Source organism: Chiloscyllium plagiosum, chromosome 6 (assembly GCF_004010195.1).
Source record: "Chiloscyllium plagiosum isolate BGI_BamShark_2017 chromosome 6, ASM401019v2, whole genome shotgun sequence".
Taxonomy (NCBI): Eukaryota; Metazoa; Chordata; class Chondrichthyes; order Orectolobiformes; family Hemiscylliidae; genus Chiloscyllium; species Chiloscyllium plagiosum.
This window is the reverse complement of record NC_057715.1, coordinates 80700226-80715608: the sequence shown is the minus strand read 5'-3', so window position 1 is coordinate 80715608 and position 15383 is coordinate 80700226. Positions and strand designations below refer to the sequence as shown.

Here is a 15383-nt window from a genome sequence, read left to right as displayed (position 1 = left end):
TGTGCAGCTTTTGTCCACATGTCTCGCGTAGGATATTTTTGGCAAAGAGAGAATGCAACAAAGGTTCATCAGGCTTGTTTCTAGGACGATGGGACTATCCTATAAAGATTGGAGAAACTGAGGTTTCCAAGGGCAAGAGGTGATCTCATTGAAATCTATAAAATACTTACATGATAAACCTGAGCATTCCCCTGGTTGGGAGTCTAGCACCAGTAGAAACAACATCAAATTAAGGAAAAAACGCCTCTCTTTAAGGGGCATCGTTAAGGAGCATCCATTTACCTATTATTTACTAACTATGCTACTTAACTAGATTCTGGATTAGTGGTGCTGGAAGAGCACAGCAGTTCAGGCAGCATCCAAGGAGCTTCGAAATCGACGTTTCGAGCAAAAGCCCTTCATCAGGAATAAATACTTAATCAGGAATAATACTTAACTAAGTGATCGGCCTGTATTGCTTGCAAAATAAAACTTTTCACTGTGTCTTTACTCAGCGAGTCGTGAGTTCATGGAATGCCCTGCCAGTAGCAGTGGTGGACTCTCCCTCATTATGGGCATTTAAGCGGGCATTGGATAGGCATATGGAGGATAGTGGGCTAATGTAGGTTAGGTGGGCTTGGATCGGCGCAACATCGAAGGCCGAAGGGCCTGTACTGCGCTGTATTCTTCTATGTTCTATGTCCCGGTACACATGACAATAAATTCAATTCAATAAGAAACATCTTTAAGGAGCATCTTTTAAGGAAGAGAATTTTGAAGTTTTGAGAGGTAATTGCTGAACTTATGGCCACAGCAGCAGGAAGTATGGCCTAATGACAGTCACGTAACCACTGCCGATTGATGTACAAAAAAGACATATCCGGTGGGTTTACTAATATTCTCTTTAGAGAGAGAAATCTGTCATTACCTGGTTAGGCCTCCATGTGACTCCAGACCCATAACAACATGGTTGAATCTTAACTACCCTCAGGCAATTAGGGATATGCAATAAATGCTGGCCGAGCCAACAATACCCACAATCCTTGAACAAATGAGACAAAAATTAGTGACCTGGCAAAAATCAGAGATGCTATAGTCTATAATTAGCATAATGCTGAACTGTCAGCAAATTATTAGGTTGACGGAGCCCAGAGATAGGGAAAGATTGGGAAAGATTTGAAATTGATGTGAATTTTAAAATTAGGCTGTTTTCAAGAAACTAGTGTAAGTCAAAGAGCAAGGTGATGATTTATGAACTGGACTTGGTGCAAAGTAAGACCTAGCAGAGTTTTGTACAACCTCAATCAAGTATGAGGACTGAGATGGAATTTTTTGTACTTATGGGATATGAATCTCTGGAATTCTCTACAACAAAGAGCTGTGGAAGCTTATTCATTGTCAATGTTTGAAATGGACATTGACAGATTTCAAAATACTAACTACATAGAGATGCGGAGACAGTATGGGAAAACAATGAATATTCACATTGCAAAATAGTTCTCACGCATGGGCAATAATATCATGACAGGCTGCAGCAGTTTCTTTGCATATGCAGCTGGCATCACTATTTGTGTGCAGTGGCACAGCAGCAGCAAATGTGCAGATGTCCCGCATTGAGGCTGTTGAAGCTTCACATGCCCCACTGACATATCTCTCCTTTTGTATTGGCTGAAGATTAGGAGGAATGTGGGACAATGGGAAGACAGAGGCTGAGGCTCTGGGGTGGAAGTAGAGGCTGGGCCTAATGAAGTTAAAAATCTCACAACACCAGGCTATAGTCCAACAGGTTGGACCTGTTAGACTATAACCTATGTTTTGTGATTTTTAACTTTTGTACATCCCAGTCCAACACCGGCGTCTCCAAATTGGACCTAATGAAGAAGAGGTTCATGTCCTGGACATCTCTTCAGCTGCTCCAGCTGTTAAATGTGTGGAACTTGGTGACCAAGTGTCAGCGAGACAAGCATTGGCGAAGGAACAATGGCTGAGGAGACTCTGTCACTGCCAGCTTCTGATTCCCTTTCAGCTGACTCAAGGCTTACTCCTACTCCTGTGTTCCTATGTTTCACGTTTCCAAAGCCAAAGCAAATTCCTGTGGTTCTGCTGTGAAACAAAGTAATCAGTAGGTTAGGCAGCAAATGTGGAGAGAGACAGTTTACATATCAGGTTTATAGGATTAGAAAATGATATAGATGGAACAGTTTTAAACTGTTGTTTAAATGGGGAAGAAGACATAGGAGACCTGCAATGGGGTGGAATTCAGAAGAGAGTCAACGAATAAAGGAGTTGTAAAAGGGGAAATAAGAGTTAATTTTTCTTCAAGAACTTTTTTCCAATCTTGGTGAATGTGTATAAGGGCAGCTAGAATATGTTAAGTGTTCAGATCATGATGGGATCATGTCAATCATATAGCTGTTTCATGTTCACTTTTTTGTTACTTTCACAGTTTCCAGCTATTTTCAAAAAAGTACTTCCTTTACCAGGTTTGTTAAACGCTTTCTTAATCTTTTCCATGCAGGCACTCCAGTCCAGTGAAGTGCTAACCTCTCTCAACATCTATGTAGAGCTGAAGGGAGGAAGTGAAGCTGAGGTGGGGCCACTGAATGAAAACATCCAGTTGATCAGTAGCCTCGATCTTTCTGACATCTGTAGTAATGGCAACATGAAATCTCTCCATAATGGATGCGCAAGTGCCAATATCTTATCTGTAGATACTACGGATTCCAGAATGTTCGAGAATTCATCTCATCCGAAAGTAGATAATGGCTTTCGTGACCATAGTAGCAACAGTGGTCAGGAAATGGGAGAGAGTAAGTTGACCCCTTCAAAAATCATGCATTTCATTTCAAATCCTAAGAAGTATACGAATTGTAACTCTGACAGTCGACCACATTCTGTGATATTGCTGGGAAATTCTCCCACTTGGAATGCCTTGTCATCTTTCAGAAAAATGAGTTCTTTTAAAAAACTCAAGTCCTCAGTTTTTCAAGGAATTCAAACCAGAGGAAATGCTGAGGTCATAAATGTGGAAAATTTTGAAAATGTGCACAAATTTATGCAAAACGGCCATGGTGTGCAAATACAGAATAAACCTTCTTGCACAGCCACGTTGCAAGATTTGTGTAGTTCCGGGGAGGATTTGGCTTCAGATGTTTCCGAAACCGAAGATGTTGATGAAGCTTTTTTGCGCCATACCCACAGATCACGGAGCATTAGACGTGCTTATAGGGTTGGGCGGATAAATTTATTAGACTGTGATAAATCCCCAATACAAGAGGGCTGTACCAAAGTTGTGTCTCTTGTGCCCCAAGCATCCAACATTAATGATTCAATGGTAGCAAATGGTCAAAATCACAAAACTATCAACAGGAGAAGCAAAAGCACAGACAATTTAAGCTTTTTCAAGAAAAGTTCATTTAAAAGGAAATCAACCTCTAACCTCACAGAGATAAAAGTGACCCGTGAAAATGAAAGATTACAACGCACAGCAAGTGCTTCATCAGCAGAAGAAAAATCTGGCAACACTGAAAGGCGATCAAAACGCTGGAGGAGCCCAATCAGAGCTAAAGATTTTGACAGAATGCTAAAATTAGTGAGTAATGTTGCAGATGTTGCAAGGAGACTGGAGAGCCCATCAAAGGAAAACTCATCTTCATGTGAAAGTAGAAATGGGACTCGCTCTAATAGCAGGCTTCATGATGATTATTCTCGAAGAGTTTCTCAGAGTGTTGACAGTGAAAGACACGGATTTGCCTCCCCTAACTGGAACCAACCCTCTGCCTTTCCTGAATCCCCCAACTTATTCACTTCCACAGTCACCCTGACTACTGTTACACAGTTGGAAAAGTCATTATCCTCACCAGACTTTCAAACCAGCAGGTCTTCCCAATGTTTAAACCTGGCTGTGCTAAAATCAAATAGTCAATCTACTTTCTCTGCTCTTAGCCCTTCTGCCAATGAAGTATTCTTTGATTCAAATGAATCCAAACAGACCAGTCCGTTTACGTTTGAAGCTGAGCAGTCTGCTATTCCAGTCAGACCAACTGCTCCTAAACCTCAGAGTCCAAGCATTGAAAAGACTAAACCCAATATTACATTCAACTGTCCAAATCAACATAGTACTTTATCACTTAGTTCTATGGACAGTGATGGGCGAACTGAAGGAACTGTCTCAAAAGCTGGAAAATGTTCAGTATCATTTAAGGATCTGGGACAAGCAGTTTGCTTTGATGATGGTAATGAAGATAGTGGAATAAGCAGTCATTCACAGCTTAGTCTGAATACAACCATTTCTGGAGTGGAAGAAAAAAAGGAGGTAAGATTTTTTCCTTTTTTTTGCTTTTTAAAAAAATTTGGTTTAATTTTAAAATGAAATTAGGTGGTTGTATATACTGTATGTATGTTGCAGGCCTAGATTATTGTACTGCAGTTTTTGGAGCTGGATTTAAACACTCAATGCTGACTCAAGACAAGAGTGCTACCCACAGAGATACTTCGCAGTATACTTTTGAAAGTATAATGGAAAGATTTTTTTTTGAAGAGTCTTAGTTCTTGCATGAATGTTTGTGTTGAAAATATCTTACAGCTGCCAAATGAGCAAAAATTAGAATGGAAAACTGCTGAAGTAGAGGCTTTTGGTTTATGGAGTTGTATGTTATCTATCCCAGTGACCACAGTGGCTAGAGAGTAACTGAAACTACAACTTTCCCGTGGCCAGAATTATTTTCATTTTGATTGCTTGGATTGTAGGTGAAATTTTAGGCAAGTTGGATATTTTGGCTTCAATGAAGTAGAGTAGTAATAAAAGAAGTCTGATTTCCTAAATTATCAATCAATTCCAGATAAGCTGTTTTATACTGAAGTGACTCTTCAATGCTCCACTGTACCACTGTGTGGATAGGAATTCTGAGGGAGCAATATAAATGACTAGGAATCACTCTGCTCATTTTGGTTTCCTAGATTCTGAATGAAGTGCCATCAATTTCAAACTGTGGTAATATGAGTCAGATGTTTCTGCTGTGGCTAACAGTGTGTTTAGATGTAGCAAAAGCATTTCTTATAAATAATAATTCAAAACCTAATAAATTTATTGCCATGATTGAAAATGATTTCAAGCACAAGTCAAGTTTTGAGAGAAAAAAACTGAAATAGCCGGAGAAAAACAGCACGTCTGGCAGCATCTGTGGAGAAAGCAGAATCAATGTTTTGAGTCACTGGACCCTTCAGTCTTTTTTTTTCTCTATCAGGTCTTGAGGCTTTTTTTAGTTTGCATGTGGTTGGTCTCTAGCTTTTGAGGTAGAGAAGACAGAACTTGGCTAATGTTGTTAGTTCAGAGCTCACATAATTTCAGTGGGGATCATTAGAATGTGGGGAAATTAGATTAAGACAGATTTGCTTCACTGCATCGCTCCCCTGATTGTAATTATGAATAGACTGTCCTATCCAGGCTTGTACTACCATTCAATGAAAAGTCAAGAACAACTTTTTGTTTTGAGAATAAAACATAACTGTTTAGAACTATTAAAAGTCTCAAGTTACTTGGAATGTATCCTTCATGATATATATTGAGTCATATAGATGTACAGCTTGGAAACGGACACTTTGGTCCAACTTATCCATGCTGACCAGATATCCTAAATTAATCTAATCTCATTTGCCAGCATTTGGCCCATATCCCTCTAAACCCTCCATATTTATATACCCATCCAGATGTTATAATTGGTCAGTGCATTGAGTATAGGAGTTGGGAGGTCATGTTGCAGCTAAAGACATTGGTTAGGTCACTTTTGGAATGTTTATAATTGTACCAACCTCAACCACTTCCTCTGTAGCCTGTTTCATACATACAATCACCCTTTGCATGAAAATGTTGCTGCTTAAATCCCGTTTAAAATTTCCCCTCTCACCTTAAACTTATTCCCTCTAGTTTTAGACTCCCCCACCCAGGGGAAAGACCTTGTCTACTCACCCTATCCATGCCCCGCATGATTTTATAAGGTCATCCCTCCGCATTCGATGTGACAGGGAAAATAGCCCCAGCCTATTCAGCCTCTTCCTATAGCTCAAATGCTCTAACCCTGGCAACCTTGTAAATCTTTTCTGAATCCTTTCAAGTTTCACAGCATCCAAGAGCAGGGAGACCAGAATTGCACGCTATATTCCAAAAGTGACCTAACCAATGTCCTCAGCTGCAACATGACCTCCCAACTCCTATACTCAATGCTCTGACCAATAAAGGAAAGCATGCCAAATGCTGCCTTCACTATCCTGTCTATCTGCAACTCCACTTTCAAGGAACTACGAACCTGTACTTTTAAGGTCTCTTTGTTCAGTAACACTCCCCAGGACTTTACCATTATGGGGTGTACAAGTCCTGCCATGATTTGCCTGTCCAGGACAGGATTTATGATTACTTGGGAGACCATAGTTTGGTTAGAGATGGTCAGCATGGTTTTGTGATGGACAGGTCATGCCTCTCAAACCTTTATTGAATTCTTTGAGGATGTGACAAAACACATTGATGAAGGTACAGCAGTGGATGTGGTGTACATGGATTTTAACAAGGAATTTGATAAGGTTCCCCAGGCACATTCAGAAAAGAAGGCATGGCATACAGGAAAATCTGGATACAGAATTGGCTGGCCCATAGAAAACAGAGGGTGGTGGTAGATTGAAAGTATTCAGCCTGCAGCATATAGTGTGTTGCCTTTCATTAGCAGGGGGATTGAGTTTAAGAGTCGCGAGGTTATACTGCAGGTCTTTAAAGCTCTGGTTAGACCACACTTGGAATATTGTGTTCAGTTCTGGTCACCACCTAGGAATGATGTGGGAGCTTTAGAGAGGGTGCAGAGGAGATTTACCAGTAAGCTGCCTGGACCAGAGGGCATGTCTTATGAAGAAAGGTCAAGGGAGCTTTTCTGATTGGCATGAAGGAGGATAAGAAGTGACTTTAGATAAAGGTATACAGGATGAGATGCATAGAGTGGATAGCCAGAGACTTTTTGTTTTCCCATGGCAGAAACGTCTATCATGAGGGGGCATAATTTTAAGGTGATTGGACGAAGAGTTAGTGGAGAGGGTTAGATAGGTTCTTTACACAGAGAGTGATGGGTGTGTGGAATGCACTGTAAGCAGTGGTAGTAGAGTCAGAAGCATTAGGGACATTTTAAGTGACCCTGGATATGCACATGGAAGGTAGTACAATATGGGTCTGATCTTCGAGTAGGATAACATGTCGGCACACCTTGAGGGCTGAAGGGCCTTTAATATGCTGTGTGATGTTCTATGTTCATTAATTTCATCCATGTCTGGACCTTTTTCTGTACACATTAATGTCCAAGCATTTTTCATCTCTATTACCATACTGTTTCATCCATTGTTTGTGTCTATGTTTAATCTGCCCAATCAGATTATTTTCTAAATGTACAGTTATTACATTTTGTAAGATTCAAGCTTTTCCTATAGCTAAAATTCCAAGTTCACAGCATCCCTGTAAACTTACTGATCACTTGCTCATGCAGTAACATCCTCCTTGTAATGTGATGTTCAGACTGTGCATACTAATCTTACACTGTAGCCTAACTAATAGTTTAATCAGCTGAAACATGGGTGTATTATGTTTGTGGTTCACTGGAACCATAAATAGAACACAAGGCAGACAGAAGGTAAACTAGAACAGGGAATACTTTGTGTAAACTGTCAGTTGCACAGTTGGTTTCAGACTGTCGTCCTCCCAAGCTCCTGCCTCTGGGTCACCTGACTGGTCTTAAAGTAACAGTACACACCCATCCACATACTTAACAACAGGGTGCTTTTATATAGTATCATTCTGCTAATTTTACATTCTCTTGCTATTTTGCCATCTCCAATACAGTACCTGGTTCTCAATTAATTGACTTTTTTGCTCACCTGGCCATTACTATTTTCAACTAGCTTGCTTTCCTTTTGATTATTTATGTGGCAACTTGTTTTTTGTCATCTGCAAATTTCTTTAGAGCTGCTTGAGGAAGGATTGGTTGCTCCAAAAGCTTGCGGTGTCCAATAAACTGCTGGACTATAACCTGGTGTTGTGATTTTTGACTTTGTCCTAAATTTATGAGCCATTGATGTATACAGTGAAAAGCTGGGGACTTAACGTGGAGCCCTGCAGAATCCAATAGCTATTTTCCTAAACAACCTGTTCAGATGTGTTATTAGATAGTGCTAGAGCAGATGGATTTGAACCCAGGTCACCTGGCCTAATGATAGGGGCACTACCACTGCACCACAAGAGCCCCAGTAAGCCAAGAGGAGAGTTTATTGGCCTGCTTGAAATTGCAAAGGCCTGTAATCGGAAAATACAAGAAAAACATTTAATTACTTTGAAGGTAATATTTAAAGGTCCTCAACAATTAAGTGAAAAGAGAGGTGCATAGTATGTTTGCTGAGCATTGTGAGGACACACACACAATGCTGTCTTAAGCGCTGTGATGGAAATAGAATCGGTAACAATGTTTGAGAGAACTGTGTGGTTATTTGAACAGAAAAAAGTTAAAAGATGTGAAACATTTTCTAGAAGAAAGGTGCATTTTGTCTGCCATCATAATTGATTCCCTGAAATGGAATGACTATGTGAATTAATATTTAAGCATGAGCATTCTATTAATTAATACTAATTCCTTTCGAAACTGCTAATAGCATTTATTTGGATAACAGCGCAATCTTGTGGGCCACATTGAGGAGAACAAATTGTAAAACCACTTTGCAGAATGCCTACAATCTGTCTGCAAAAATTACCCTGAGCTTCATAACTGTTGCTATTTACATACAATACTGTTCCCTGACCAGCATCTCTGTCTTGTGCTTGCTGCAGTGCTCCTACGAATCTCAATGCAAGCTGGAAAAACAGCACCTCCTATTCCACTTGGGAACCGTACAGCGTTCTGGACTCTATTTCGAGTTCATCTATTTTAGGGTCTGAGCACCTTTTACCATGTCCTTACCCCAAACCCCATGCACCAGCCCTTGCCATCGCATGGGCTGCTACCAGACCCGACCCATTGTCAGCCACCAATGGCCTTGTTATTCCAGAAATGTTGGAGAATGCAAGATTTAGTGAGAGGGAAGAACTGAGGGAGATAATAATGGTTGAGAAATGGTGCTAGGAAAATTGAGGGGATTGAAGGTGGATAAATCCCCAGGGCCTAATAATCCACATCCCAGAGTGCTTAAGGAAGTGACTCTAGAAATAGTGGATGCATTGGTCATCATATTCCAGGATTCTATAGACTCTGGAAGAGTCCCTGCAGATTGAAGGATAGCCAACGTTACTCTAGTATTCAAAAAGGGAGATAGAGAGAAACCGGGAATTATAGACCAGTAAGCCTAACAAATGTAGCAGGGGAAATGCTTGAATCTATTATCAAAGATATTATAGGGAAGCATTTAGAAAATAATGGCAGAATCAGACAGTCAGCATGAATTTATGAAGATGAAATCATGGTTTACAAATCTGTTAAAATTTAATGAAGATGTAACTGGTAGAGTTGATGAGGGGTGCCGGTCGATATGGGTGGCATGGTGGCACAGTGGTTAGCACTGCTGCCTCACAGCGCCAGAGACCCGGCGACTGACTGTGTGGAGTTTGCACATTCTCCCCGTGTCTGCGTGTTGTGCCGAACTTCTAACCGAGATTAAGAACCCATCCATGTACCTATCCAAATGCCGCTTAAAGGTCGCTAATGATTCCGACTCTAACACACCCACGGGCAGCGCATTCCATGCCCCCACCACTCTCTGGGTAAAGAACCCACCCCTGACATCTCCCCTATATCTTCCACCCTTCACCTTAAATTTATGTCCCCTTGTAACACTCTGTTGTACCCGGGGAAAAAGTTTCTGACTGTCTACTCTATCTATTCCTCTGATCATCTTATAAACCTCTATCAAGTCACCCCTCATCCTTCGCCGTTCCAACGAGAAAAGGCCGAGAACTCTCCACCTATCCTCGTACGACTTCCTCTCCATTCCAGGCAACATCCTGGTAAATCTTCTCTGCAAAGCAGAGAAATGACATCCAGTGAGAGTGAGTAGACTGTTGTTGGGATGAGGTGAAGGAGCCTCTTGGCAAAACCACATCGTCTCCAACCTCATCCGTGTTGGCAGATGTCGTTGGTGATGGTGGGGAGGGCTAATGGAGGGGGGGGTGAAGAGGAGGAACTCAAGCGGCTGCTGCCTGCACCTGTCTTCAAAGGGACCACTTTCAAGAAGAGGTGGTGAGCTTTGCACCCAAGAGAGCATCACGAGGAGAGATCAGGGGCTTGTCCACACTTCCACCCACTTCCCCCTTGGCTCAAAGCTGAAGGCACTTGCTGAGATGCAAGTCCCTCAGTGCTGCCAGACTTCAAAATTCCTTTGGAGCTGCTTCTTGGGAGCTTTTTCTGACAGTCAAGTTCCCACCTCAAATCATGCTCTCGTCTGTGCTCAGCAGAAACCAGTTTCCAAGACGGGACCAGTTATCCGCATCAAGTGCAAACACTTACCTGTTCTACCTCAGGAAGGTTGACTTCAACTGTGCCACGTAGTGTTGTGCTGGAAAAGCACAGCCAGTCAGGCAGCAGCCGAGGAGCAGGAGAGTCGATGTTTTGAGCATAAGCTCTTCACCGTGAATGTGATGAAAGGCTTATGCTTGAAACGTCGACTCTCCTGCTCCTCGGATGCTGCCTGACCACAGTACCACACCTTTCCAGCACCACACTTTTTGACTCTGATCTCCAGCATCTGCAGTCCTCAATTTTTCCTTCAACTTGTGCCACCCCTACAACTGCCCAGCTAAGATCAACATAGATGTTGTCTGGAATCTCAGTTCTGTATGATTTCAAGTCCAGTTGCACACATTGGAGTCTCCTCTGGGACAGAAAAGACCTGTTCAAAGAGGATAGGTCTTACCCGAGCTGGAAAGGGACCCATATCTTAGCAGGGAGCTTTGCTCGTTCCACCCAAAGAGACTTTATACAGATAGAGAGGAGAGTGGAGGAATTACAAGTCATGGCGTAAATAGAAAGGTTGGTGGGGAAGGTTCTGAATGTGAAGAGAGCACACCAATTAGAAAAGAAAGAAAAGAGAGAATCAGGGTACATTGTAACTCTGAAGAACGAAATTGCATTTATTTCAGTGCAAGGGGTCTTCCAGATAAGGCTGATAAACTCAGAGTGTGTTTAAGTACATGGGATTGGGATTTCAGAGCTTTTACAGAAACTTGGCTGAAACATGAACAGGACTGACAGCTCACTGTTCTGGGGTTTAGATTGTAGGGAGGATATTTTCCCAGGTTGGGGAGTTTAAAACCAGAGGACACAGTCTGAGGACAGGTTGTTAGGCCATTGAGGATTAAGATGAGGAAATATTTCTTCATGCAGAGGCTGGTCAGTCTGTGAAGTGTGTGACCACAAGAAGCTGTGGATTCCAAGTTGCTGATTATATTCAAGAAAGAGATGGATTTTTATGTTTAAGAGACAATGAATTGAATTGAATTTATTGTCACATGTACCGGGACACAGTGGAAAGCTTTGTCTTGTGAGCAATACAAGCAGATCACATAGTTATCACACAATGACTATGTGAAACGGAAGAACAGGCTGGAAGGACTGAATGGCCTATTTTTGCCCCAAGTTTCACCAATACAGAGCTCTGGACAGCCAATTCAGTCCTTCAGAAGTGCGGTCACATTGTAGTGTTGGGAAGTGTAGCAGTAAATTCAGGACGTCTCAAAATACTCCATAGCCAATTAATGAATTTTCAAATCTCACAACAATTGTCATATCAAAGGCTATAAATGTCAATTTGTTTCAAACTATGTACTGTATTTACCAGAATGGTTCTAAAGTGATTTGTTTTTATTCATTGAGTATAAGGATAGGCAGGTTATGCTGCAGCTTTACAGAACTTTCATTAGGCCACACTGGGAATATTGCGTACAGTTCTGGTCACCACATTCTCAGAAGAAGGGTGAATCTTTGGGGAGGGAACAGAAAAGGTTTACCAGGATGTTGCCTGATATGGGGGATTTTAGCTGTGAGGAAAGGTTGAATAGAGTTGATTTGTTTTCACTGGAATGCAGGAAGCCGATGGGCGACCTGGTCAAACTTTATAAGATTGTGAATGGCATGGATAGAGTGGAAAGTATGAGGCTTTTTCTCAAGGTCGAAGGGTCAATTGCTAGGGGACACGAGTTCAAGGTGTGCGAGGGCATAAGTTTAAAGCAGATGTGTGAGGTATGTTTTTCACACAAAGGTGGGTGAGTGCCTGGACCAGGCTGCCAGAGGAGATGGTGGAAACACACACTATAGCAGCATTCAAGAAGCATCTAGACCAGTACATGAATAGGTAGGGGATATAGGGAAATGGATCCCATGAGTGAAGACAGTTTTAGAATGGAAGGGCAAAATGTGTCAGTGCAGGCTTAGAAGGTCTCAGAGCCTGTTCCTGTGCTGTATTGTTCTTTGTTCTTAATTCACGCACAGAAAGATCCCACAACCAGCCGTGAAACAAATGAGAAGACAATTTGTTCTGATCTTGCGATATTTGATACTGGCTCATACAATGCAGATGATATCAAATGCTGTCTGTCTCTTTCCCCAAAAGGGCAGTGAAAGCAGAGCCTTGAAATACTTTTGAAGGCAGAAGGCACTCTACTCTTGATGAGTAACGGGAGTGAGGTTATCCAGGATAGGCAGTACCTTGAGCAACCAGATCAACCGTGACCTTTCTGAAGGGCCAATTGACTTGTTCCTGCTCCTGATCCAAGGGATGTTATGTAAACCATCTGGAGAGCAAACGGAACAGCAGTTAAATGTCTCTCTGCAAAGATGGCATTTCTATCCGAAACAGCAGCACCCTTTTAATGTTGCGTCCAACTGGTTTCTGGTGATCAGTCTCCAGAGGGGCATTTGGAACTACAGCTATCTGACACAGAGCCATGTGTTTCACCCACTGCTTGCACTTCACCATCGTGTGGCACTCAGACAGTATCACTTTTGAAGCACAAACAGGCAGAGTGGGATTCATTGTGAAGGAAGACTTGGGGATATTGCGAAGATTAACTTAGAGTTGTAGAATCATAGAGTTGTACAACACGGAAACAGACTCTTTGGTCCAACCCGTCCATGCTGACCAGATATCCTAAATGACTCTAGTCCCATTTGCCACCATTTTGCCCTTAACCCTCTCAACACTTCCTATCTAGTACCCATCCAGTTGTAATTGTACCAGCCCCCACCACTTCCTCTGGCAGCTCATTCCATACACGCACCACCCTCAGCCTCCAACGCTCCAGAGAAAATAGCTCCAGCCTATTCAGCTTCTCCCTGTAGTTCAAACCCTCCAACTTGGTTTGACAGATTGCACATTCCAGAGACCTGGGGGACAGTATGAGCCTGGCTCAGAAGTGCATGCCAACAGTCGGCATCCAGTCAAACAGCCAGTGTGCACTCCCTGCCCTGAAGCAGATGAGACGTCAACTGAATGTATTTGTGGCAGTACAACCCAGTGCCAGGACAAATTGCTTACATTGAAAGTGGAAAGGAAAGGAAAGGTAGATCCTGTTTAGTAGTTTAACTGGGTGTAAATCAGTGGGATGTCCAACGTGGTGAGCTAAATGGCACATCTTTGGAATAACATACTTGCTTTCTCGTGCTAAACAGTCTCATCTATTGTCCTCTGAGCTGATGTTTTAAATCTTGTCTCACACCATAGCTCACCATAAAGATGTACAGGCTGTGTTGTGAATGACACCATCTCCTCTGCCAGACCAACGGCTTCTGAGTTGGGGGGGAGCGGGAGTGCAAAGCAGCCGAAACTGTGCGGCCTCTTCCGTCCTTTCCAGCTGGAGGGGGGCATGGGGGAGAGTCCCTCGCCTCCCACACCTTCAAATGGATCACTGGGTCACCTCTCCCCATCCCCCTTACCGGTGTTCCCAGCTGCTGGATGAGACCACTCCCCACAAAACAGGGTCTTCATCCAACAGACCAGGCCTCGCTGTGCTGAGAATTTGCAGCACTCCCTTCGGATAATCATTTCAAGTCTTGGCGGTCCTTTTGTATCTCTGGTCAGTTTGATCCATTCAAAGAGCGATTTGATCTTTAATGGGTCCTAGTGCTGACAGAAAGTGTACTCTTAGCTCTGAGCACCTTCCTCTCTATGTCAGATTATAAGAATCAGTCAAAAGTGTAGTCTTCTTTTGAATAAAATCCTTAACTTAAAAAAAAACGAAAGAGGTCCCTGCTAGAAAGCTTGTATTTCCATGCTAACTGATCAAAATACATCATTGTATCTCCCTCAAATAAACAGACACACCCCTAGCTGCCCAATATTTTAATCCTGAATCCATCATCCCCGGGTGAAAACCCGGCAAACCCACTATAAGTGTAAGAAAACATGTTTTGCCAGTATTGCCTTCCCTCTGCCGAATTGCCCTCCATGTTTTAACAGTATCAGTAACTATTGAGTTATGGCAATATTCCTTAATTGTCCTCATTTTGTCCAAAAGTAGCAAGGGGACACTTTACCTGAGAGGTTTCGCTATCTCACCATATTGAAAGAGGGTCCCCACCAGCCCAATCACTCATGTAAGATAAAAGCGAGCTGAGTTGATAATTTTAATGTCCATGAGATCCACTCCTTCCAGTCTGTGAGGCAATTTCAGTTTAGCTAATTTCTTAAGGGGCTGCTGACAATACCAAATAAAAGAACCGAGCCAGCCATTCAGTCTCCTGAACTTTTGCTTATCGAAAATCAGGGGGAGCATTCGTATAGGGTACAACAAACTCGGGAGAATATTCATCTTAATAAGAGCTATCCGACATAACCATGAGACTGGAAGTGCCTGCCATCTTTGAAGATCTTGCTTGACGTTGTTGAATAATTGAACAAAATTAACTTTAAGCAACCAATCAAAAACTAGTGATGAATATGCCCAAATACATAAAACCCCCCTGTGACCACTCAAATGGGAATCGAGATTCACCCTCAAAACCTAGCACCTTTGAAAGACCACCCATAGGCATAGCCTCTGATTTTGCAAAACTAATATTGTACCCCAAAGAGGTGCCAAAAGAGTTGATGCATTGTATTAGGCAAGGCTGCTGGATTTGACAAAAAAAAATGAGGACATGGTCCGCATGCAATGAAATCTTATGTAATTTTGACCCCACTTCTGGAGCCAATTTATTGGGATCCCTACAAATGGCCTATGCCAATGGTTCAATCACCAATGTAAAAGGTAATCGTGAAAAGGGACAGCCCTGTCAGCTGCCCCTAAAAATACTAAAATTGCTTGATCGTACCATATTGGTGATGACCGCAGCAAGAGGGTCACTGTAGAAAACCTTCACCCATCTTACAAAGGCTTCGCCCAAGCCAAACTACTC

At 42.3% G+C, this 15383-nt stretch overlaps 1 protein-coding gene across 5 annotated transcripts in view; it reads left to right on the top strand.

The window, feature by feature from the left end:
* Positions 1-15383, top strand: part of LOC122550755 (spermatogenesis-associated protein 13-like) — a 265136-nt gene that overhangs the window by 150498 nt on the left and 99255 nt on the right. For all 5 annotated transcript variants that reach the window (XM_043691970.1, XM_043691968.1, XM_043691966.1 and 2 more), the window contains one exon: positions 2498-4294. In XM_043691970.1, the coding sequence (XP_043547905.1) occupies positions 2498-4294 (1797 nt within the window). The remainder of the gene's footprint in view (positions 1-2497; positions 4295-15383) is intronic.